Raw genomic sequence first — 26,786 nt, 5'->3', positions numbered from 1 at the left:
TTCTAATACTATCACCACAGAGGTTAGAATTTTAGCATATGAATTTTGAGGGGCACAATTGTTCAATCCATTGCAGCATCCTAAATTTATAATATTCCAGCTTGACACCAATTTAGCTTCAATAGTATATAAAAACTGCTTCTGTATAGCTTAGTCTATATGCTATATATAGAGAAAAGCTCTGTGTTTGGGGCGGGGTAAATATTTTTATCATATAAATGGTATCCCACAGGTCCCTTAACCTCTGTTTACTTTTATTTATTCTTCTTTCTGCTCCTTAGACTGGATAATTTTGAAGGTCACAGATCATATTTTCAAGTTCACAGATCCTTTTCTTTTCACTTGTTCAAACCTGCTGCCAAATGCCTCCAGTGAAATTTTTATTTCAGTTAGTATTCAGTTTTGGAATTTTAATTTGGTTCTTTTTTATAATTTTTTGGCATATTTATATTCTTTGTTTATTTATATATCATTTTAATGATTTCCTTTGACTTTTTCTCCAGTTTTTTCTTTTTTATTAACATATTTTAGGGTTGATTTAAAGTCTTGACCTAATAATTCCAATATCTGGACTTTCTCAGAGATGATTTCTTTCCAATTCTTTTTTCTTATTGTATGAGTGGATAAGGATTTTCTGTTTTGTTTTGTATGTTTTTTTAATTCTTTGTTTAGAATTAGAGATTTTTAACTACTATGTTGTTGCAACTGGAAATATAATTCCCTCACACCTCACAGATTTATGATTTTTATATTTTGAGGGCAGGAGTCATCCTTTATGACTTTTCAAAACTGTTTTTTTCAACATGTGTATTGTCCCTTCTGTGTGGTCACTGAAGTTACATTTTCTTTGCAGTCATTCAGTGACCCAATAAAAATTTTCTTAAATGCCTGTCTCCCCAAGGTGGGAGGACATTTACTGTTTTTTGAAGTCCCCTGAAAGCTGCTTCAGCTCATGGGGACTGAAATAAATGCTGTCAGCCCCTGTGTTGGCCCCTCAGAAACAAAAAGCAGAAATCAGTACTCAGACCACACAACTCAATATTTGGAGGATGAGATCCTTATTGCTTATCCTGCCTCTAGCAAATCATACTAGGGATGTAAGCTGTCACCCCTAAGGTTGCCTTCCACTGGGATGGAGGTAGACTGTAGCCAAACATACAAAAAGCTGAGATTCACCAAATTACCAGCCCTCTTCATCAAGCCCTCCCATAAATGCTGCAAATTTTGTTGGACTAGACTCCAGAGTTCCAAAATTGTTATTTCAGACATTTTATGGACTTAATAGTTATTTCAACTTGTTATAGTCATTCAAGTGTAGCGATCTACTCTTGGAGATTCATACTCCACCATATTCCATGATGTAATTCTTGTTACTTTTTATATTGGCAATAGTTTATTGTATTGATAACCCATATTTTGTTTATCTATTCAGTAGTTGATGGACATTTGACTTGAGTTATACATCATGCTATTATAAGCATTCACAATAAGTTTTGGTATGAAAGTTTTAATTTGTTTTAATCATAAAATTACTCAAATATGCACCTAAAAAGTTCTTATGTTAGGGGCTGGGGTTGTGGCTCAGTGGTAGAGTGCTTGCCTAGCATGCATGAGTCCTGGGTTCAATCCTCAGCACCACATAAAAATAAAATAAAGGTACTGTATCCACCTAAATCTAAAAAATAAATATGTTTTTAAAAGTTTTCATGTTAATAGTTCTTATATGATCCTAAAAAATAAGTTTAAAAATTAAATGTATGATTCCATTCAACAAGAACTTATTATTTATTCTGTGTTCTGTGTCCTGGAGAGTCATCTTTATGCAAGAAATAGATTAGGTGTTTGGCTTCTCCTGGCTTACATTGGCCACTAAGTGTGGAAACAGGCAATAAACAAGGAAGCAAACAGGTAGCTTTGGATGGTAATATGCTAACCAGAGGATACCAGTGGAAATTATATGGGCTGGATATATACACAAACATATCCTCACCTTACAGGGCTGAGAATATTGAACAAGGTGTAATGGTTTAGTTAGAAAAATCTGTACAGAATTCTAAAACAAGTAAAATTTTCTGCATTTTCATTCTTTGTTGGTCTGACTTGATCTTGATGTCTGTGAACCACCATTACTTAAATTATTTTTCTTTTTGAACAAAAAATCCTTTTCACAACTGATCCACTATTGTGATGGACTAACCAACTCCATAACATATTCCAAAATACATCACTGAAAAATACCACTAAAAATTCTTCTCTACTTACTACCCACTTACTATAAATTATTTATAGTGACACATGGAGGACCGAATTGGTACTAGGGCCACAAGCAAAAATGAGCCCAGATCTACTACTGCTGATAGTAGCCACTTGGGCTGGTTGTGCTCATGTTATCATAGGACCATGTAGTTGCTTAGCTTTCTCATCATTTTTTGGTATTCAGCTACTATAAAACTTTCATTTATCCTAAATACTGGGTTATTATTTGGGCTTCTCTGGTGTAAATGCATCATTAATATATTGATTCTTTATAAAAACATGTTAATTCTGCCTCTGTCATTAGCTTTTGACAAATTAGAATGCTTCTCCCTTGTGAATTATCATTTATGATTTATATACAATGATATTTAATAGATTAAATAACTTAGAAAGTATAGAATTTTTCATGAATCTGCCTTCAACTATAAATTGTCAGAAAGGGGAAATGGAAATTTTCCCTTTCTCACTGATAAAATATTTCATAATAAGCAAAAATACAATTGCTGAGGGCTAGGCTGTAGTTCAGTGGCAAAGGGCTTACATGGCATGTATAAGGCCCTGGGTTCTACTCCCAATACCCCCCCACACACACACACACATTTTGATTTTGACATTAGGATAGACCAATCCAAGGACATCCAGACATACTTACCAGCCTTTTAGAATTTAAGTGCTATCATCTTAGGTAACTATTTGTAGTTTTGACCTCATAAAAATAAAAGAAAATTCCAGCACTGAACTAACATGGCAACACTTCATTATTAAGTAGTCATCAATAAAATAGAAAACATGGTTCTACTTATTCAGAAAAATCATCTAAATGAAAATGCAAATATTTCACATTCTTTTTGAGAACTCTCAGCCTCTTAAATAAGTCCCAAGACACCAGTTTGCCCAACCCTGACTGACTTCTATCAAGTCAGGACCACAGTCCAAAACAGCTTGCTAGTGAACGTTGCACAAAATTATAAAATCAACTTTGTAGTAACAGAGCTTTTGCAACTTGCCAAAGTCCCTGTCCACAAGATCAGAGTTTCAAATGAATACCTTTTGGCCTTCTCAGACATACTGGGTCAAGTTTGAAAGGGAACAATGACTAGGAATCATTCAGACCCATGCTTTTCTCAACCCCAAGGAAAGATCTTACCAATAGTTACCAATTCTGCTATCAGAACATTCAGCCATTGCCTGAGTTACAAATACCTTCCAGGTGGGTCTTATTTATGTGCAAGGAAACCACCAAAACTACCATCTAGAATTTAGAAGTTTGTCTGGGTTCCACTTTCAGGAAAGACTAACTAAAGCTTGCTCAAAGGATGAAAGCACAACTCTTAGCCAAAAGCAAATATTAGGAAGGCAGTGACATTTTCTCCAAATCCCAAGGGAGCCCCTCCATAGGGAGGAGTCTATTCCTCTTCAGCCCAGGAGTAAGAACAATGACTCCAGGGGAAACGCTCCAGAGGGAGTTTTTACAGCATTTGACATTCAGAGCTGCCTACCCAATCAGCAAAGGGTTCACACACAAAGGACAACTGCACCACTGAGACATAGTTTGTCTGTGCACAGGATCCACGTATTGGAAATAGTTCAGAAACGCTTTCTGACTGGATATTTGCCTGCCAATGGCAAAGGCATCTGGAGTGGTATCATTCACACTCCTGTAGCCTATTCTGCCGAAATTGGATGTGAATAGATTGCCTGTTCAGCTTCCCCAGAGGGAAAGCATGAAGAGAGAAAACAGGAAGAACTGATTGGAAACTTTTGGAGATCTACCTAAAAAGAGAAACTCTATGGATCTAGAATGACAAAGTAAAAGTCAAGGCTGTGTCTGAACAATTGGGGGTTGTTATGGTCTGCGTGTTGGTGTCCCTCCCCTCAGATGTACAAGTTGAAATCCTATCTCTGAGTGTGGTGGTGTTAGGGGGTGGGGCCTTTGGGAGACAACTTAGGCTCCACCCTCATGAATGCGATTAGTGCTTTTATAAAAGAGACCTCAGAGAGCCCTCTAGTACTCTTGTCACTATGTGAGAATACAAGGAGGCCATGTTGAGGATACAATGAGAAGTCAGCAGTCTGCAAACCAGAAGAGGGCCCTCACCAGAACCCGACCATGCTGGCAACCTGATCTTGGACTTCCAGCCTCCAGAAATGTGAGAAATAAATTTCTGTTATTTATAAGAGATCCAGACTGTGGTGCTTTGTTATAGTAGCCCAAAATGACATGACATTAGCCCGCAATTGTTACTCAGATTTGATACAAAATATTTGCTAACCTATATTATAGAATATGACTCTGTACAATTTTTTTGTAGTGGAAAAAAATATACTGCTCTTATGCTTTCTATACATTTTCCTGTGTTTATTTTAAAGTCTTTTATTACATTCATCAGATATAAAAAGAGACAAGCTTGGCAGAGTAGAAAGGGGATGGACTTGAGCCTTTCACTCATTTTTTCATTCCGTGCAAACATTTCTTGTAAGCCTTTGTGTGTCAAGAACTGGAGCACCATGGTCACCATGACAGGGAGATGTTGCAAGTACATATACTGCCTTGTAAATAGGGCTCCATAATTGCAGTGATATTTACAAGCCATGTTATAGTTCAGCCTTCAAACACATGTTCAGGAACATGATCTATACAAAAAGGAGGGGAAAGTCATGTTAGTTCTGAAGTACTATTTAGCTGTCAGATTAAGAACCACTTTCCAGGAGGAACTCACCTCAAGTGTTAGAATGTTCTAAGTGCCAACATAAGACATCCTGTTTTGAAGAAGTTTTGAAAGACTGAACTGTGAAGAAATGATGAGAGAGAGAATTGGGAGGAAGATGAGGCTGACTATCTCCTGTCCTTATCGTTGGAGAGATACAGTTTGGGGCTGCACAAACTCCAGGAATGCTCCCCAAAAGAATGACAGACCTAAAGTTGACAGAGGCTCTGTCTGAACAATTGTTATGAACTGTGTCGAAACCCCAGTGTGATGGTGTTTGGGGTTTTAACCACCTCAGCTGGTGTGAATGCTAGGGCAAGTAAGGCAATTTTGAGATACGGTAATGCAGAATTCTAACAAAGAAAAATATATGTATCTCTGTGTCTGTTGGGGAAAACTAGAATGTCTTGTTCAGCTTCTCTCTGGGTGGAGTTGGCTGTTGGGGACTTTCTAGCAGTACCATTCAAACCTACCCACCTTTTATGGTAAATATTTTGTAACCCCTTTCATTTACTCTCCTGGAATAAAATTCAGAGAAAAAAAATACCTAGAAAATTCATTGAAAATTTATGGGGGAAAAGTTATTATTTGTGTTTACTTATTTTTTAAAAAAAATTGGCTCTGATCATTATGACAAACGGAAAAATAACCTCATGTATGTCCAAAGTGTCCCATGGGGTAGATATTGCTTCCCTAGAGCACCACTGATAAACAGGCATGGATCAAACAGCCCCATGAGAAGGCTCTTTTGTTGCTTATTGGATTAACTTTACACTGAAAAGGGAATCTGAGGCTAGAGCCAGAGCCAAGCACTCTGGAGTCAGTGCAACCTCTGAATTTAACAAAAGATCAAGGCCCAAGTAACTTCTAAAGATCAGATGGCCAAGGAGTGACCATCCAGCCTGTAGAGTAGACTTCTGATCTGAACTCTTGCTCCTTGAATACTATCTGCCTCTTCCATTTAGAGTTGGCAAAACTATACTGAGCCCCTGCTATGTATCTGTGTGGCTTCTTCTCACTGCTTCCCCGCCTTACCCCTAGCATCTTGTGCAGTATGATTTTTGTAGCAGTGTTTTTATCTACTGTTTTAGAATCAGTAATATTGTGGTTGATTGATTGCCTTGCATAAAGTACTAGTTATTTCACCTCCATACCCCACCCACAGGCGGCCTGTAAGTCACCTGACAACCTTGGAATCATCCTCATTTGGGGACCCTGTCTAAGGCGGAGCTCTATGACTAACTCACAGCCTGCAAGAGGGCAAAGAGGATCTCTGAGATGGCCAAGAGTCTACCCCATTACTCTCTGCCCTTTCTCTATACAAAATCGCTTTAAGCTTTCACTGTCCTGTTTTCCACTGTTTGGTGGCTGTGTGGCCTCTAAAGCTTCTGTGATCAGTCCCTTCAGGGGATTAGTCCCTTTCAGCTGACTCACCTTAGAGGCCTTTGTGGGCAGATTAGGAGGTTTGCTTGATCAGCACGCTTGTAGCTTTACCAGGGCCTGGACTTCAACAGGGCTCCGCAATCTCTCCCTTTTGTTTCATGTTTTGTTCTGTTTTTCCGTTTTTCCTTACTCAGTTAAAACAAATGCAGTTGTCTAGAAACATCTCTGTTTGTTCGTGAGGCAACAGCTGATGGGAGAGGGATGGACTAGGACATTAATGATTAACCAAAATTAGATCCGTCCAAAGATTTTTTTGTCATGGATCTATTTTTTCTTATGTAAGCAAAAAAAAAATACCCAATGCTGAGTTTCATCTGTATACACAACTTTGAGCATGCTGTCAATCTTCAGAAAGGAATATTGCTAAAGTTCATTTGCAATTAAGTATCTCTGACAATTAAAATAATAAAATTTGAACTCTTTTCAAACTGATAACCACAGAGATGAGATGCAGAATCACTTGCTGTTTCACTAAAATGTATCTGAGAAACAAAGTTCTCTAGAAGCTCAGCTAAAGGAGCATCATTTTGAGGTGGGGCTTCAAGGAAGGTTTCCTGGGAGAGTAACTGCCTGTTGCACAGAGTAATGCCACAACCAGTCCCTGCAGTTCTTTGGTGGCTCGGAAGCTTTACTTTTAGTTTGATTTCTCTTTGGAGACAATATAGAGAAGAAATAGATTAATTTGGATGGGGAAGTAAGATGACAGCACCTAGAGGTCTCTCAAATTGCTGCTTTAAATTTTGGAAGGAACGACTGCAGTCTCAGAGTGAAGATGGGAGCATATTATTGTGGCTGCTGTCTCCTCCTCATTTTGCTCACTGAACTAGGAGAAGGAAAAGGAGGACAGAGTGTCAACTCAACCATAAGCACTGGACCTGTCGGCCTTGGACTGGTGTCTTGGTGTTTTGCATCCATGTGGCTCTCTCCATATGAGCAGGGGCTCAAGGTGTGGATAAAATGAATGAAGGGCTTCGTATGAAATATTCACACTGGAAATAGTTCCATTTTCTCATCCCAGTTAGGCTGGCAACAGGGCCATCTTCCTTCCCCACACCTGGGTCTTGTTTTGCACCCTCTTTCCATCATAACCTCCATTGTGTGAAGTTTCTGGAAAGGCACAGATGATTTTTCAGAATGTTGCCTACTGCCACCACCCAAAGCCGCCTGAGCAAAGAGCATTGAGGACCCTTTACAGCGTTGGGGAAGGGAAATCCATGCTTGCCTTTCCTGAAAGACAGACCCATGTGCTCCCAGCATTTGCACCTATAGTTTGAAGATGAGCTTGGCCTTTGCTGAAGAGTAATGACTTCAACATGAGTTCTGTCAATTTTGAAAACTCTGCTTCTTGTCTCCAGATATATACTTTCCTCTGAGGCAGTGTTCACAGTGGGCCCTTAAGGACTTGACCCTCTGTGAAATCATGTGCCAAATTTTGCATCTATATGTTGCTTTCATATATTCTTTCTTTCCCACACATGGGTAAGAACCATTGTGCCTAAAGAGTAACCAATCTGTGTCATCTCTAATATCCTTTAATTCTCCTGAAATCCAATTATATCCAAGGAATGGGAGTGAATTCTTGAACTCTCTGGGTCTTGGACCATTTGGCAAAAAAAAAAATAAACACAACTTTCTAACCTGCCCTTACTAAAGGTCAGCCTCCCAGGGACTTTAAAGAATCTTCTGATATATCCTGGGCTAAAAATCTATCTATACAATGAATACTTAACCCAAGAACATATATGAAGGGCCAATACACACAAGATAGTCAATATCACTAGTTATAGAGAAATGCAAATTAAGGCTTCATTGTTATATCCCTATGCACTCTAATGTATAGGGATACATTGGCTAAAATCAAAAAGACTGATAATGCTAAATATTGGAGAGGATTTGAAGTAACTGCAACTCTTCTGCTTTACTGAAGGTGGGGGCAGACAGAAGGAGGAGTCCAAAATAGTGCCACCCCTTTAAAAGTTTGTTTCTTATAAAGCATACACTTATCCTACAACCTGAAATTCTACTTCTAAGTGTGTATGCAGGAAAACCATCTGACCACACGAAGACCTGGGTGTGGTTTTTATAAAGCTTTATTCACAATAGCCCCAAACTACAAATAATACAAATACACATCAAGTATGAATGGACAAACGGTGACATATCCATACATACCACACAGCAATAAAAAGAAACTGACTGCTTATAGGTAAAACAAGAGGGATGATTCATAACAGCATTATGCTATGTGGAAGAAGCCAGATATGAAAGACTACCTACTATATGATTCCATTTATATGATATTATTCTAGAAAAAGCAGAGATATGGTAATAGAAATCAGATCAGTGGCTTCCAGGGGCTAGAGATAAGGGGAGAGAATTAACTGTTGAGGGCCTAGGGGAACTTTTTGGAATGATAAACTAGTCCTATATCTTGATTGTGGTGGTGGATATGCTATTAAATACATTTGTTAAAACTGTGCGCTTAAAATATTTGCCTTATGGAAGCTATTTATCAATAAAGTTGATTTCAATACAACTAGCTGCAAATCATCATTTTTTTTTCATATAAAGGACAGTCCAAACATGGAACACCTTGCAAGGAAGGATAAAGGATCTCAGATTTGGCATCTGATTAATTTTGTATATTGAATGCTGGAGTTTTCTAATTTCCTATTCCCATTGGCACTCTTTCAATTCTCAGTGGCTATTTATAACTTTCCCATCTTAATGTGGAGCCAGGATATGTAATGAGTACTGCAGAGTCTAAATTGGGAGCGGGTTGTATTTTAGGGCTATTAAATCCACTGCAAAGTTTGAAGTAGATCAGAGAGGAGAAAAAGGAGAAAGAGATCTAAAATGGACTGAAATAGAACAGAGGGGATGCAGAGATGTTTCAGAGACATTTAGGCTTCGCCTGGAACCACATGTGACAGTATGAAAGAGAATAGTATTCAAAGAAGACCCCTGTTCAAAGTCTTAGAACAGTTCGCCTGTGGCCTTTGGGGAAAAAAAACCAAAACTACTAAGCATGGGATATCAGAGTTTTTATGATTGACTTCCAATCTATTCATTGCCTACTGAATCTTTTCATTGAATCAAAAGCTCCTTAAGCACATGCTTATGAGCATCACATTAAGTTTTGTTAACAGCAAGTGATCAATATATAGTGGTTAAGTATCCATTCACCTGCTGAAGGATATTTATGTTGTTTCCAATTTTGCTTTCTTATTTCTTGGGTAAATACCTAGATCTTGTGGTAGATTCGTTACATTGATACAATGGAATACTACTAAGCAATAAAGACAAACTATTGGTACATGCAACAATGTGGAGGAATCTCAAAGGTATTTTGCTGAATGAAAGAATCCAGATCCTCCACCAGCCCCCAACAAAAAACAGTAATACTGTATGATTATATTTGTATATATTAAAAAAGCAAACAAATCTATAGCAACCAAAAGCAGATGAACAATTAGGGAGCAGGGGACAGGGAGGGACAGGAGGTAAGGATTACAAGGGACAGGAGAACACCTGGGAGAGATGGATATGCCCATTATTTTTATTTTGTTGTTATACAGGTTTCACAGCCTTATACATGTCAAATTTATCAAACTACATTTTAAATATGTTCAGCTTATTGTATGCCAGTTATACCTCAAGATGTAAAAGAAAATATGGGTTGATAGGCAGCAGGCTGTCCATAAAATGTACATAGAGCGATGCAGAAAAAGTTTTTAACGTTGGTTGAAGGAATGCAAAGCAGATGCTTGATAAGTTACTATGATTAATATGCAAAAGCGACATGAATAAATATCAAATGTTCAATAATTTCAGAATGAATGAACAAATCTAATGAATATTTACTTAATGTTTATTATGTGCCAGGCATGATCTTAGGCTCAGGGAGTGGGTTAGGAAACCAAGCAAAACTCCCCCTAATCAAATGAGCTTTAATTTTAGGATAGTAGAAAATTAAAACATAAATAAAACACATACAGTGTGCTAGACAGGTGGGAAGGAGAGGTAACAAGGCTGAGAAGTAGGATGAGGAGGTCAGGGAAGGAGGCTGACATTTTAAAGAGTGGCCAACCTCCTTGAAAGGTGATACTTGAGGGAAAAGCTGGCATCTGAGCGGACAGATGGATGTCTGTCTAGAGGAATAAAAAGTTACTGTTCCAAGTGTTGACGAAAAGGATGGGCGAGAGCAGAGTAACTTCAAGGTAGGAGAAGCTGGTATCAGAAGAGTCAAGAGCTGAGGCAGAGCCGCCACGCCCCCCAGCGGGATCCCGGGCCCTCCCGGCCGCGAGTACCTGCGCTGTCCCCGAGGAGGCGCGCCTGCGTCCGCCCCGCAGCCGTCTTCCGCCGCCGGACCATGCGTGGGCACGCGCAGAAACCGCTAGGCGGTGTCGGTTTCCCTTCCCACGCGCGGACGCCGGCGTGGGCCGACGCGACCGGGGCGCCCGCGCGTGCGCAGAGCCGAGCCGGGCTGCCCTGGGGGCGGGGCGGCGCGGCGCGGGGCGGGGCCGAACAGGGTGGGGCGGGGGCTTGAGGTGATTCCCGAGCCGCGGCGGCGGCTCCGGCCGTGCGGGAAACCGAAAGTGGGCGGCGGCCGCGGCTGGGCCCCAGAGGAGACGGCGGCAGGAGCCGAGCCCAGAAACGCGGAGACGGGCCGTGGGCCCCCGGGACGAGGTGAGCGTAGGTCCTGCCGGCGCTGGGCGCGACAGGTGCCGAGCGCCGGCGGTAGAGGTTTCGGGTGGGCGCGGCGCACCTGGGTCATCAGCGGGACTGAGGCCGGGCGGGGCTCCCGCAGGCCCGGGACCTCTTCCCTGCAGCCGCAGGGTGCCCGGGTCAGACGCCCGGGCAGCGGGCTGCGCGCTGGGGGAGTTGGAGTTCCAGAGCGTTGTGTTTCAAATCTCGGATGGGACCCTTTACCCCGGCCGCTCGGGGCTGGCGGGGCGCTCACTCGGGAGCCGGACGACCCTCCTGCCGGCTCGGGAGCTCGGTGCAGTGGGAAAATGCGGCACTGGGGGCGTGGACGAGGGCGGGAGATGCTGACCAGGAAGTGCTTCCAGTACCGGCGCGATGGGCCGCAGCTGCTCGCCCTAGCCTCTGATCCTGGAGCTGCTGGTTCTTTGAACCCATGAATTTTACACCGCGGCTCTAAGTTTCTTAAAGCTGCCGACATCCTCAAGCATCTCTATAACTCACGAGACGAGCCCGTGCGGGCCGCTCAAGAAATGCAGGACGCACACTATCCGTTCCTCTCAACCGTGAGCAACGGGTGGATACAAAGCACCAAGCCCGGAGGAAAGCATGGATCCGCGAATAAGTTCTCTCTTAACTTTCGTCAACATTCCCCTAACAACTTGCTGGGTGGGAACTTGGAGCAGGCACATCTTTTCTTGCTCCCAACCATTTATGTGCTATAATATATTTCCATTAATTAAGAGTTACACTCCCAAATAATTTCAAAGAGCAGGGAAGGTAAATAACTGTTAGCAAAAGCCCCGTTCCGAAAGGATTCTGATAACCGTCCAATAAAATGAAACCAAAACCCCACTGATGTAGTAGTAAATTTACCGGCCACCAACACTATCCCGGTTGTGCAGATGGAAATATTGCAGAAAAGTGTTGAGCCTAGAGATCTGCACCAACTTAGTAGCAGAAGTGAAACTAAGACCTAAATCCTGGGCTACCTTGCTTGATAGGCATGACTATGTTGCATATTGCAAATATGTTGCATTTTATAAATTTGTGTGTACTTTGCAGACCTGGATTGGAATCTGGTTTCTCTGCCTACTAGTAATGTCACAATGAATAAATTACATACTTTCTCTGGTTTACTATGTATCAAGGGGAAATATTTTACTTACTGTGGAAGATTTCTAGATAACCACTATACATCCTTTAGTTCATATTAATAGTCAAGCAGCGTTAACGTTGTTTTTTGCACTAATTGTTCATATTTTACATAATTGGATTTCAGTTTTTAAGTGTAAGGACACAAGATCTTTTAAGTTGTCTGTATTATATAAATTGACACATGGTGGAGAGATTTGCACTTCCACTCAACTGACATTCATTGAGCATCAGTTACATGCAGTGTACTTATGCTGTTTGTGGGGAATTCTCCCAGGGCCAGATGGGTTAGAACTCACATCTACTGTGCCTTGATTCAGGATCCTTTGGTGGCCCACAGCCTCCTTTTTGCTACTTAAAAAGAGTGAGGCAGCAGTTGGCAGTACCTTTGAATTTCAGTCCCTGTAGGCTGGAAGTGAAAAGTAATCCCTGCTAATGCCCTTTTAAGTGCATTGGTTGAACATGGCTGAATGCACTATTGTATTTTGCATCAAGAGATTTAAATTCCTTGAAGTACTTCTCCTTTAAATTCACTGGGCAATGTAACCTATTTGGATACTTAATATTGAATGTAAAGAAAATATACTTAGAATCCAACTCTTTATATTTGATCCAGGGCTATTTGCAAGAACTGACATTTGACATGGAAAAGTGCATTGGATCTGGACACTGTCATGGGATAGAAAGTTTCTTGGTGTTTGGAGTGATATTTAATTTCATATTTATGTGAATTGTTTTTGTTTGTGCCAAACCTACTTTCTCTTCCACTACCAACTCTCTGCTTTTGAAAGCTTCATTCTTTTTTTAATTTCCCCATAAGCCAAATATTTTTAAAAGTTTACCTTTCAAATAAACTAAAAATAATTAACTTTACAATTTTTAGTTGAAGGCATGTACAAATGCCAGTTAGAGCTTCTGATCAAGCCACCATACCTAGCGTGACTTCAAAGCAATTTTGGTATTTTTGGCTTGTGCTAAAATACAGGCTTTTGTCCTGAGTAAGCAAACCCTTGGTTTCCATTAGCTCTTTGGACCTATCTCAGTCTTGAAGGAAATCCAAAAAAATTGAGAATTTCACCTGTTACTCACCCTCTGTATCTTCCATGTGAAAAAAGAGACCTGAGGTAACTTGATTAAAGGGTAACAGGTAATTAGTAGCAAAACTAAAGTTAAGATGCAAACTCTATTATCAGCTGTTTTTCCTCTAGTATGTAGATTTATAGAAATCCCTTACTTATACATTCATGCTATGCACTGAAAAAATGTACAAATAATTTGGAACTTGAAGTCACAAGAAGAAAAAGGAAAACAGTTCCTTAAGAAAGCATACCACTCCTGGTGTATGTTAATTACTATCTTTCCTTTAAAAGGTGGTAGTAAGTAGACTGTAATTGAAAAAAGAAGATAGCATGTTTAACTGTTGCACAATGAATAATCATTGGGTAAGGAACTTAGATAAAACCCTTCGTTCTCTGTAAGATGAAGGGTTTGAGTTGGCCTAGATGATGTCTGAATCTTTTAGCACAGATGTTCTGGGACTTTAAGGTCCCAGCTAGTTGCTAAAATAATATCTTCAAGGAACAAAGCAGCCAGCACCAGAAGTATATTCCCTAAGGAGATATTCAGATACTTCAAAGTTGAGCAGCTGAAGGTAAGAGAGCAACTAAAGAAGGTAAGAGAAATTACGTGTGATTTCACTTTACCCTAATAATTCTTAAGATGTATTCTGGGATTTAGTGTTAGCCTAAGGAAGTTGAGCCAAATAGTACAGTTGGAAAAAGTTGAGAAGAAAAAGCATAGAAATTACTAGCTCCAGTAAAGGCCTTTGGGCACCATAGTTCTAGGACTGCCCAGGAAGGCTCAGTAGCAGGCATTTATCTAGGATACATCAAAACCAGATCCTTTAAAATGAGAATTTTTTAACCATTTTCAGGTGTGTTAAAGAGAAAAACTGAGTTTACAAAATATAGTTTTCAGATGTATTAAGAATTATGGTAGGTCATTTAAATCTTGTTTCCCTAAAGGTTGTTACTTGCTTCTACTCCCTGCCCTACTTCCTGTACATTAAAAGCATCTTGGGGCAGTCACAATGAAAAGTAAAGAGAAAGGGTAAAGAATAAAAGGAATTGTCGGGTGTCATAATTGAATCTTTGTGGTGATGATTGACAATTCTTTTGAATTTGGATGACACATCCTTCAATTAAAATATGGCAGGTCCCTTTTTCATTTTTTTAGGGCTGAACACTAAACATCCCTCTAGGTTGCTGTTAGTGTTCTCTGTCAGCTTTGTACATTAGGAGCAATTGTCTGAAAAGAAGTCCTGGTTTGGGAAACAGAAGATAGGGGTTCTTGTGATTCAGTTTCCTCACTTGTAAGCTGCAGAGTTTGGAGAAGACAGTGTTAAAGTACCAACTAGTGTTTCATGCTTCCCCCAGCTCCCCATTTTTTAAAAATATTTATTTTTTGATTGTAGTTGGACACTTTAACTTTTATTTATTTATTTTTATGTGGTGCTGAGGATCGAACGCAGGGCCTCGCACGTCGAGCGCTCTACCACTTAGCCACAATCCCAACCCTGAGCTCCCCATTTTTGAGATTGGGTTCTCAACCTTCCTTTGTCAGGCATAGAATTGTGGTCTGGAAGGGAAGTGTATGCTAAGACTCTGTGCCAAAGCAGTAAGGAACTTTTTGCTTGTTAGGTGAGAAATCTTAGAGATCCACTGGCTTTCTTAACAAACTTGGAAGTTCATAAGTGTGTTTATGGGGAAAAATAAGAAAATCTGGGAAAATTATGATATCTCAAATTTAATGGTGAACTAAAAACTTCTTTAGTATACTAGTGCTTCTGTCATTTTACTCTCAGCTATTTATTGCATATATTTACAGATCATTTCCCATCCACACAGTTCTTCTAGGAAATCATTTTATTAGGTAACTACACTGTGCATAAAATACATATACCACTCCTGATGCTTTTATTCAGAAAGAAAGACAAAGGAGGAGGAAAAAGTGAGAGGAATAAAGTGAAGGACAAGTGCAGTCTGCTGTGGCCAGTTCTTTAAGGTCTTTGCTTGCTGACTTTAGTCAGTTGAAATCAAAAGTGATATGATTTAATAATTTCCCAGACCTACTTCCAGTTTACACTGCTGAATAGATAAAGTAGCTCCTGTGTTGTGTAGGAAAATCCTTAGAAATTTCAACCTGAGACTCTGGTCTAAAATAGAAATGGCCAACCTCAGTTCTCCCAACCTAGCCAAACATGGTTACCAGGGCTTACATGACACGCTCAATAAAAAGTGAAAATAATTTGAATTCTCTTACACCCCAAATTATATTTATCACAACATTTTTAAATAATAGAAATAATAGGAAATGGAATTGAAATATTAAAATGAAAACTTTTAAAAACTTGAGGAGCCACTTTTTGAACATTTTTGGGGGAGAGAGGGATACCCAATTTTGCTTTTGGAACACTAATAATTGAAATTCCCAGGGCAAGCTTCCTTTTGTGCTTTTAATGGATGATGTCCAAGATAATACACTTGATTTTTATAACTAGGGGGTGGTATTTCTTTACACCTCAAGAGTATAATTGTTATCTTCAGCAAATCTCAAAAAATGCCATGGCGACCAAGGATTTAACAAAACTCAGAGCAATTAAAAATAATATTTTTAAGCTTAACTTTCTTTTTATTCAGTGCCTAAAGTTATATATTAATGTAAGAATTGTAAACCAGACTGGAAGAGATTGACATGCATGAGAACAAGGCCTCCATCTGAGAGTCCTACTTACCCTGCTAGGTCTTGCTGCACTTAACTGCTTTTCACCAGCTTGAAGGTCCTCAGCTTACAGACTAATGGTCTGTAGGTCCCTCCAAAAAAATTGTTTCTAAATACAGAGTTATAGTAGCCCATGAATGATCATATACTTTAGAAAAAGGGTGAAGGAACTTAATTTACAGATTGCAGCGAGGCATTAATTCCCACTCTTCTCAAGAATAGGATTCTTTTGTCACTTTTTAAAAGCCTTTGTGAAACTTCATATGCTAGTATTTGTACTTCTGGTATTCATTGGTAGATGAAATATGTAACAAAAACTTTGTGGATTTAGTAACAGTATGTATTTAATAACAGTATGTATGGATTTAACAAAGTATCTGCACAGTGAAAGAGAAATCTGTGTAAGTGTGTATACTTAGCAGCATTTAAGCAGTGCTTACTGCTCAAAAGGATTTCTGGAATCCTCATAGTGATGTTCTGGGCCTGGTAGGGGCTCCTCATTGTGAACTCTGGCTCTTGAATAGGCTTAGAAATAGATGGTTCTCCACCATAGTTTGGTGAGAGGAGCTATGTCATGGAATTTATAGTCATCATTAAAATTTTAAAATAATTTTAATAAACATAATTGAAGGTTATCCTTCAGTAGTTCACATACATTATGCAATATCCAACTGAGTAGGGGAGAAAAGAAGTAGTGTTAGGTAAATGGAAAATTTCTTATTTATTTAATGTATACTCATTGAGCTCTTGTTACAGGCTGGGCCTGGGGGTTCCACAGCAAACAACACAGATACGAATCCCTGCTTTTGTGAAGGAGTCAAACAGTAAAATTAAATAAAGAGGAGTGTTGAATGGTGATGATGAACACTAAGGAGAACAGTAAGGTAGGGTAGTGGAATCTAGAGTTCTGGGCAGCTGGCATAGCACGTAGGATTTTTTAATAGATCAGAGAGGGAAAGCCTTACTGAGAAAGTGACATCTGAGCAAATACCTGAAGGAGGTGAGATGGTGAGCGGTGTGGACCTGTGGAGGACAGACTTCCTAGTAGAGGTAATGGAAGTGCACAGGCCCTGAGGTGAGGCTATCCCAGGCGTATTGAGGGGGAAGCAAGGAGCCTGGGGAGGATGGAATAGATTGAGTGGAAGGAAAAGGAAGGAAGAATTGAGGTCAGGCACAGATTGTGAAGCCCTTAGGCCGCTATAAAGACTTTGGCCACTTTAAAGGCTTCTTGTCTGAGATAGGAAGCACGAAAGGGTTTTGAGCAGAACAGTGATGTGATAGGATCTATAATATGAGAACATGACTCTGACTGTTGAGTGTGGTGTGGAGAATAGATTCTAGGAGGCAAAGTAGAAGCAGAGGCTAGCTAGGAGGCAGATTCCCTAAGCCAGGCAAGAGATGTTGGTGAGGACCAGGACCATGGGGATGTTGAGTGGGGGAGTTGTGGATATTAGCTGTTCATCTTCATCGTGTCATTTAGTAATGAGAGAAGAGGTGTGAGAACCACTAATACTGATTGCCCCCCATCTTACAGATAAGGAAACTGAGACTTGGAAGAAGGAGCTTGTTTCACAGTAGAGTTAAACTTGGGGCACAGAAGCAAAAGGAGGCACAGGCACAACCCTCTGCAGTCCCCTGTTTCTACTGCAAAACCAAATCAAAATATATTACCTATTTGTCAGCAACTTAACTATTAAAAGAAGTATTAAAATATGGACTTGAACTCTGATAATAAGTGCCTTAAAGGGAGTGTGAGAATGGGAAGAATGCGTGTGGCATGAGCCTTTTCAGTGTTAAGTCAGGGAATCTAATTTTTAAAAAATTCCCCAGAAGCCAAGATAGGCCAACATGAGGTTGGATAGGGTGGGAAGGGAAAAATAATTGTACCGCGCAGATTAACATGTTATTTAATTTCTTAGATACTCACTTTTAAGTGTATTCCTTATGTCTCCATGAAACTTAACCCAAGAACCTTGAGGCAAAAAGATAGGACAATTAGCTGGGGGCCATAGGATGTTCACTGTGTCTTGACAGAGTCTGTGGCCTAAAAAAAAAAGGAAATATATTCAGAAAGGAAAAGATTAATGAAGCATTGGACACAGTTTCCCAGCTTTGACTGTGCTTTGTGACAGTCAGACTGGTCACAAGTGTGGGTTTGTGGCCTTCACTAAATCCCAAATTAATACTCTGGGAAAAATCCTTGCCGGCCCCTGGTTCAGAGCCGAAATGAGAAAGCTAGAGAGGGCATTTCAGGAACAGCGATGAAAAACTGTTCTGAAGGTGAAAGGAGTAGACTTTCTTACAGAGCCACCTGTAAGACAAGCCTCTGATTAGCTTTTAAGATGAAGTGAGGTGTGAGGCCTCTCTTTCCAAATCTTCCTCATATTGGGGGTTCTGTTATGTTTTAGTGATGGGATTTCCATTGATCAATGAGATGCATTTGGCAGAGATTATTTTCCCCCCATAAATAAAGTTGTTACAAACCTTCATGCACACGTTTTTTTATTAATATTTATTTTTTAGTTGTATTTGGACACAGTGCCTTTATTCCATTCATTTATTTTTATGTGGTGCTGAGAATCGAACCCAGGGCCCCTGCACATGCTAGGCAAGTGTTCTACCACTGAGCCACAATCCCAGGCCATGCATAGGTTTTGGGGGACACGAATAATCCTTTCTCTTAGGCAGTTACCTAGGAGTAGGATTGCTAGATTAAACTGCCAAACTATTTTTCAATGTACTGTTTTACACATTCACCAGAAATGTATCCGAATTCCAGTTATTCTGCACTGTCATCAGCACTTTATATTTTCAGTTGTTTACTAAACTATTCTAATATACATGTAGCTATATAAAGTGACTTACTTCTAAGTGATACTTCCATTACTTCATCGTGGATTTAATTTGTATTACCCTAATGGTTAATGCTGCTGGGCATCTTTTCATGTTTTTGTTTTTGTTGTTTTGACATCTGCCTCTGTACTTTAGTAAGTTATGTATTCAGATCTTTCACATTTTTAATTGGGCTTTTTGTTTTATTGTTGAGTTTTGAGGGTTATTTATATGTGCTGGTTTCCAGCCCTTTGCCAGATGTGTTATGAAAATATTTTCTCTTAGTCTGTGGCTTGTCTTCATTTTCCTAACAGCAGAAATTTGAAATTTTGTTGAACTTCATTTTGTCAGTTCTTTTCTTCTGCAGTTCTAAAAAAATCTTTGTCTGACCCAGGGTCACAAAATTGATTCTTGTGTTCTTTTTTTTTCCCTAGAAGTTTTACAGTATTAGACTTTTCATTTCTGGTCTAAGTGATTTTATTATATTTTGTTACTGGGAATTGCACTTAGAGGCACTTCACCACTAAGCCCCATCCCCAAACCTTTTTCTTTTTTTCTGAGATAGTGTCTCCCTAAGTTGCTGATGCTGGCCTTGAACTTGTAGTACTTTTGCCTCAGGCTCCAGAGTCACTAGGATTACAGGCGTGCGTGCGCCACTATGCTTGGCTAAATTATTTTTAAGTCAATTTTTATGCATGTTATGAGGTTCATTTTTTGCATATGGATGACTAATTATGCTAGCACTATTCATTGAATTTTCTCCATTGAATTTCCTTAACACCTTTGCTAAAAATCAGTTGACATATATGGGTTATATGTATTCTAAATAATAATCTATTCCTGGATTATGTATTCTGTTCTATTGATCTGTGATTGTCCTTTTGACAATATCACACTATTTTGATTAATATAAATTTATAGTAAGTTTTAAAATCAGCTTTAAAGCATTGTCTAAGAATAGGTGATCATGGACATTTCTTGCCCTATTCTCAAAGAAAGCTTGACTATTTCATTGTTACATATTATATTAGTTGTGGAATTTTCCACAAATTATAATTATCAGGTTAAGAGTGTTTCCTTTTATTCTTATTTTCTGTGAATTTCTCTTTGTAAATCAATTTTTAATTTTGTGAAATATATTTTTTTCACCAATTGATATGATATTGGGGTCTAGGTTTGATCCCCAATACTGAAATACCTCTTTTAAAATTTTTATTTAGTGGTTGCCATAGGATTTATATTGCATATATCCTTGTCACAGTCTTTATTCAAATAATATACTTCATATGCTTTAATCTCCTTTAGTCTGTGGATGTAGTAAATTACATTGATTGACTCATGAATATTGAGCCAACTTTTCATTATAGAATAAATCATAACTGTTAACCCTTTGTACTTATTTTTAGATTTGATTTGCTAATGTTTTGTTGGGAATTTTTATATTCATATTCATGAGGAATATTGGTCTCTACTTTTCTTGTAGTGTCTTTGTTTTAGTATAAGCATAATGCTAACCTCATAGAATTAAGTTCAGAAATGTTGCCCTCACTCTCATTTCTGGAAGAGTGTGTGTAAGAGTGGTATTGATTCTTCATAAATGGTGATTTGCCAGCATATCCATCTGAGATTTAAGTTTTCCTTGTGTGAAGATTTTTTTGAATATAAATTCCATTTGTCTAGTGGATATGGGATACTATATCTATTTCTTCTTCAGTGTTCTTTGAAAGTTGTGTTTTTCAGTGAATTTATCCATTTCACTTGTTACCAAATTTATTGGCATAACTTGTCGTAATATTCCCTTTTTAATATCTGTAGAATCTGTTTTAATGACCCCCCTTTCAGTCCCACTAGTGGTAATTGATGCCCTCTCTTCTTTTCCCCTTGATTCATCTTCCTAGGAGTTCATCAGTTTTATTAATGCTTTCAAAGAATTAGTTTTGGTTTTATTATTTCTTTCCTATTTTAAAATTTCACTACTGATCTATTTCATCATTTCAATATTGATTTCTGTTTTCATCTTTTATGCATGTTTTTGATATAATTTGTTCTTTTTTTCCCTCAAAGTATATTTGGCTATTGATCTGGCACCTTTCTTCTTATTATAACAAAACGCGTAATGCTATAAATTTCCCTTTAAATAATGATTTAATTGTATATAGTTTATAATTTTTATATATAATGTTTTCATTTGTTTAAAACTGTCTTTTTCAGATAAGTGAGGAGCCTTCCTCTTTGACCATTGCTTATTAGAACTACATGTTAGATTTGCAAATACATGAGATTTGTCCATTTATCTATTACTGATAACTAATTTAATTTTGTTTGGGTCACAAAATATTCTTTGTATAATTTTAATTATTTTAAATCAAATAAATATTGTTTTAAGTGCCAAAATATATTCTGTTTTGGTGGCTATTCCATTCCATTTTGATGCTCTTGAAATGCATATATAGTCTCCTATTGTTGGAGGAGGGTGTTCTATTGATATCAATTAGGTCAGTTGAGTTGAAAGTGTTGTTCAGCTCTCCTGCATCCTTACTGACTTGTCTGCTGAATCACTAAGGAAGGCTTTTGAAGTGACCTACCATGGTTGTGAACTTATTATTTAATCTCTCATGTTTGTGTGTTTGAAGCTCTATTGTATGGTGCAGCTGCACTTAGGATTCTTAGTTGTTGTGTAATGTGCCTTTTTAAATCACTGGTAATGCTCTTTATTCTGCTATTAATATAGTCAACATTTGCCTGGAACATCTTTTTCTCCATGTTTACTTTTAACCTATATACTTATTTTTAAATAGATTTTTTGAAGGTATATAGGTATGTCTTACTTTTATGTCCAGTCTGCCAGTCTCTGACTTTTTATTGGGATATTTCAGTAATTTACATTTAATGTAAATATTGGTATGGATAGTGTTGAATGTACCACTTTTCTAGATGTTTCCTATTTTCCCTGTCTTTTGTTGTTGCTTTTCCTTACATATATCTATTTTTTAAAACTTCTGCCTGCTTTTGAGTATTGTTTTATTTTTATTTATGAGTTTTATGGGGGTTTTCTTACCCTTTTTGTTTTGTTTTTGTTTTTCAGTATTGGGGATCAAACCTAGACCCTTATGCATGCTAGGGAATTGCCTACTACCAATCTACATCCCCAACCATTTGTATTTTGATACAGGTTCTTACTGAGATGCCCAGTTTGACCTCAAATTCGTGATCCTCTTGCCTCAGCCTCCTGAGTAGATGGGAATGAGTACTGTTTAATTCTGTTTTCTCTTCCCTACTGGCTTATTAGTTGTACCTCTTTTAAAATTTTTATTTAGTGGTTGCCATAGGATTTATAATGCATATATCCTTGCCACAGTCTTTATTCAAATAATATACTTCTTCATGGGTAGTTTAAGAACCTTCCAAGAGCATTATTCCTATTCCCCTCTCTCCTGTTTTGTTTTACCATTGTTGTACATTTTGCTCATATATATTATGTACCCCACATGAGGGAACATTTTTGGTGATGGAAATAACTTTGATTGTGGTGATAATTACATGGATATATATCATTTTCAACATTCAAACACATAAAAAATTACTTTAATAAATTAGCCTAAAGATTTGTATGTATATATGTGATTTCAAATATATGTAAAATCTGTGCATCTATTTATCTATAGAAAGAATATGAATATAAACCTAGTATAGGACTTTCCTAGACTGCTGTTGGTGACAATTTAAAAAGAGTTAATGTTTTTACTTCCGTACATAATGAATGCTTGGATTTCCATTTGCTCTATAAGCTTTGCTATCATTTAAATATCATATTTCTAATTGAGAACCCCCCCTCAAAAATGAGCTGATATTTTGTTTCCTTTTTTAAATGGACAAATGAGGAAATCCATAGAACTATATGCTGTTCTTCCTTTGTTTTCTAAGCCAGAGAAAGAAAAAAAAAATCTGCTGGCCTGGAATTCTATGCTATTCAATACAGTAGCCACTAGCCACATTTAAATTAAATGAAAAATTTACCTCCCCAGTCATCTAATTGAGGTGCTGAGAACCACATGCCTAGGGGGCTACCTTATACAGCACAGATGCAAGATGTTTCCTCATCACAGAAAGTTCTGTTGTACCCACTGTAGAAGGAAAATTAACAAGGCTTGTCTTCTTCTTTTCCTTAGTAAGAGGGTAAGCTGCTGAGCCATTTTTCCTGGCTACTTGTACTTTTTTCTCTAAATATATCTTCATTCTATTTTTCTCTGCAAGATGTAATCTTGCAAAGAAAACATAAATGGTAAACCTTAAAAAATGTCTGCTACTGTCAAATAAAATTTCTTGCCAAGATCCACACTTTATTTCCCAGGTATCCAAATTCATTTTTTATTTTTTTCTTTTGCTCAACTCCTATTCTGTTCATGACACATTTTAAAAAAATATATATTTTTTACTTGTAGATGGACACAGTACCTTTGTTTATTTATCTTTATGTGGTCCTGAGGATCAAACCCAGGGCTTCACGCATGCTAGGCAAGTGCTCCACCACTGAACCACAACCCCAGCCCTGTTCATGACACTTTTGAGCATGCCATTCTTCTTGACTTATTTCTCCCTGTATCTACAGGATTCCTCCTTTTATCTACATGACTTCCTCTTTTACTTTTTTCTCTCTGGTCCCTTTTTCTTGGCCTTTTTGTATGTTGTTCTTCACAGCCCAGCCTTTTCCTTCTGGCCTGGCTGATTCCTTTCTACCTGTCAGGACTCCATTTGGCCTCCTTCCTTCTGGGAATGTTCCCTGCAGTATACGCTCCCAGGATCCTTTGTTCTTTCTGCCTGCCCAACATTCTCAGGTGGGTTGAGCTTTCCATCACAATCATACAAAAAGTACTCATCACTGATTTATGGTATACTCTAACAAGGTTGAGCTCTGAAATCTATTTGAATTCACAGACTAAGAAGCCTAATACAGTAACCTGCTACTGTGTTCTTTGTAGGTGAAGATGCTGGAGGCAGATCTGGTTTCAAAGATGCTACGAGCTGTTTTGCAGTCTCATAAGAACGGGATCGCATTACCCCGACTCCAAGGAGAGTACCGCTCCTTGACTGGAGACTGGATCCCCTTCAAACAGCTAGGTTACCCTACTCTGGAAGCCTATCTGAGAAGTGTGCCAGCAGTTGTCAGGATAGAGACCAGTAGATCTGGAGAGGTAAGAAAGCAATTGTGCATGTTAGAAGAATCCAACCAATTTGTAATGAATGACCTTCCCAGCACTTCCAATCCCATTCCTAACAGAAGTCAAAATGAAAAGTACTGGCTAAGGGCAGTAGTGATGAAGAGATCAGTGTCCAGATGCAGCATGGGTTCTGTGTCTTGTTTAACCCCTCCTTTCATTGTAGAAATGGAATTTTAACAACACCAAAAAAAAAAAAAAAAGTTTACCCAGTTTCAACATTTAAATAAATAGCTGTGCTGGGGCCTTTAACTGCCTAAACATAACATCTGCCCATTACAAACCTGTTGCAGCTGTTTTTGTCAAGGTCACTGATCACCTTTGCCACATCTCATAGGCAGGGTTTTTCCCCCTGTCTGTCAACATTAATAGGCAATTGATAGTAGTAAGTTCTCATCCTTTGGCCTCACAGTGATACCTGCTATCTGGACCTAGGTCCTTCCCTAGTTGATCACTTATCACTTTATATTACAGGGGCCTCCCCTCCATTCTCCCTGACGGTCCCTTCCCTGTCCAGCTCATTCTTTCCTTTACTTCATTACGATCATTTTATTTTCCCACTTTAAATCCTTCCACTTCTCCAGAAGAAAATTATGTGTAGTATGGACTATGTGGCAACAGCAGATAAGTCTGCATTTTCACTCTGTCTCAATAATGTTACTTTTTTTTTTAAAAGAGAGGAGAGGGAGGGAGGGAGGGAGGGAGGGAGAGAGAGAGAGAAGAGAGAGAGAGAGAGAGAACTTTTTTAACATTTATTTTTCAGTTTTCGGTGGACACAATATCTTTTTATTTTATTTTTATGTGGTACTGAGGATCGAACCCAGCGCCCCGCACTTGCCAGGCGAGCGAGTTACCGCTTGAGCCTCATCCCCAGCCCAATAATGTCACTTCTTGCCCTTTGTACAGTATGATAGGTGTGGACAGACACCACCCAAAAGACAAATAAAAACACCTGGGTACATTTCTACATACATAAATATACAGAACAAGGCTAGTATGGTTCTCACGCAAACTTACACATTGGTACTTCTTTTTGGGGGTGGGTGGGAGGCAGGGTGTGGAGGAAGAGGGAACCAGGATTAGGAGAGCCTTCAGAGGGGAAGTTATATTTTATAAGAGAAAATATAACTTGGTTATATATTAATAATAAAATGTACTTTGGCTTTGATACCTTTCTGTAGACTTACACCTTATATCATTACAACACGTGACACAATGTTTTCTATTTATATTTTTTGCCTTTCTCTTTTTCCTTCCTATGTCCTTGATAATGAAGGACCGGATTTTTTTGCTTCTCATAGTTGATATTAATATGTGTTGAATACATGAATGATCATGTGTCAGGATTAATTAATAAATTCATCATGTTTCATATAGTTACTGTACTATAATTTACTTAACTCTTTGGAACCCCGTTTTAGACATTTCAAATGTTTCTAGTATTTGACTATTAAAATATCCCTCATTGCACATATTGGAGTAGATAGCATTTTTTCTTTTGAATTATGTTCTTGTAATATAGTCTCAGGAATAGAAATATTAGACTAAAGAGTAAGAACATGTTTTGGCTATGGTATAGTTTCATTTATTTTCCTGTTGTTGATTTCAACTCCCAAGCCTTATAAACTAAATGGGCCTTTAGAGATCATCTAAAGTCTCCGTGCTTCATATATTTTCTCTGATATCCTATATATTGTACCAAATTTTATTATTATTATTGCTGTTATTTTGGTGCTGAGCATTGAAACCAGGGTCACTCAACCACGGAGCCACATCTCTAGCCCTATTTTGTATTTTTTTTCTTTGGTCAGATAATTTAATATATTTACATTAATCCATTTATATTTAAAGTGATTTTTATAGGTACAGATTATTGCTGTTATTATATATATATAAAGTTTTCTATTTTACAATTCCTTTTTTTCCATTTTTTTCTCTTTTTTGGCATTTTACATTTTTTAATGTGGGTATAAAATTTTACATGTTGTAACAAAATTAGAAGTGACATTAGTGTTATAAGTTTGTTGAATATTTGGCATGAGGCAATCTAACAGTGTGACATTGGGAGATACCAAGTAGCCCTAAACAACCAAGTTTTTGAAACAAATAGAGAAAATCATTCCATCCTCACATGATGGAGAGAGCAGTGATCACATTAAATGAGGGTGTTCCTGTGCACAGGGATCACTTTTTTTTGATCTTGACATATCATATATTTGATTCAAATGGGGTATGAATTCTTATTTTTCCACGTGTACAGATTGCAAGATCACATTGGTTATACAGCCACATTTATACATACAGCCATACTAGTTTCTGTTGTATTCTGCTGCCCTTCCTATCCCCCTCCCCTCCCCTCCCATCACCTCTCTCTGCCCAATCTACTGTGACACATTTCTCTCCTTTTTTTTCCTTCCCCCTCACATCCTCTTATATGTAATTTTGTATAACAGTGAGGGTCTCCTTCCATCTTCCGTGCAATTTCCCTTCTCTCTCCCTTTCCCTCCCACCTCTCGTCCCTGTTTAATGTTAATCTTTTTCTCATGCTCTTCCTCCCTGCTCTGTTTTTAGTTGCTCTCCTTATATCAAAGAAGACATTTGGCATTTGTTTTTTAGGAATTGGCTAACTTCACTTAGCATAATCTGCTCTAATGCCATCCATTTCCCTGCAAATGCCATGATTTTGTTATTT

The 26,786-nt window shown here is 38.4% G+C and overlaps 1 protein-coding gene across 1 annotated transcript in view; it reads left to right on the top strand.

Moving 5' to 3' along the window:
* The first annotated feature begins 10,949 nt into the window (after positions 1 to 10,949).
* Tdrd7 (tudor domain containing 7) overlaps positions 10,950 to 26,786 on the top strand; it is a 66,930-nt gene continuing 51,093 nt past the window's right edge. The window contains exons 1-2 of the mRNA XM_076843259.2: positions 10,950 to 11,096; positions 23,858 to 24,070. Coding sequence (XP_076699374.2) covers positions 23,864 to 24,070 — 207 coding nt within the window. The 5' untranslated portion in view covers positions 10,950 to 11,096; positions 23,858 to 23,863. The remainder of the gene's footprint in view (positions 11,097 to 23,857; positions 24,071 to 26,786) is intronic.

Source organism: Callospermophilus lateralis, chromosome 2 (assembly GCF_048772815.1).
Source record: "Callospermophilus lateralis isolate mCalLat2 chromosome 2, mCalLat2.hap1, whole genome shotgun sequence".
NCBI classification, from domain to species: domain Eukaryota; kingdom Metazoa; phylum Chordata; class Mammalia; order Rodentia; family Sciuridae; genus Callospermophilus; species Callospermophilus lateralis.
Note: the sequence above shows the minus strand (reverse complement) of the source record. Positions and strands in the feature narration are given on the sequence as shown.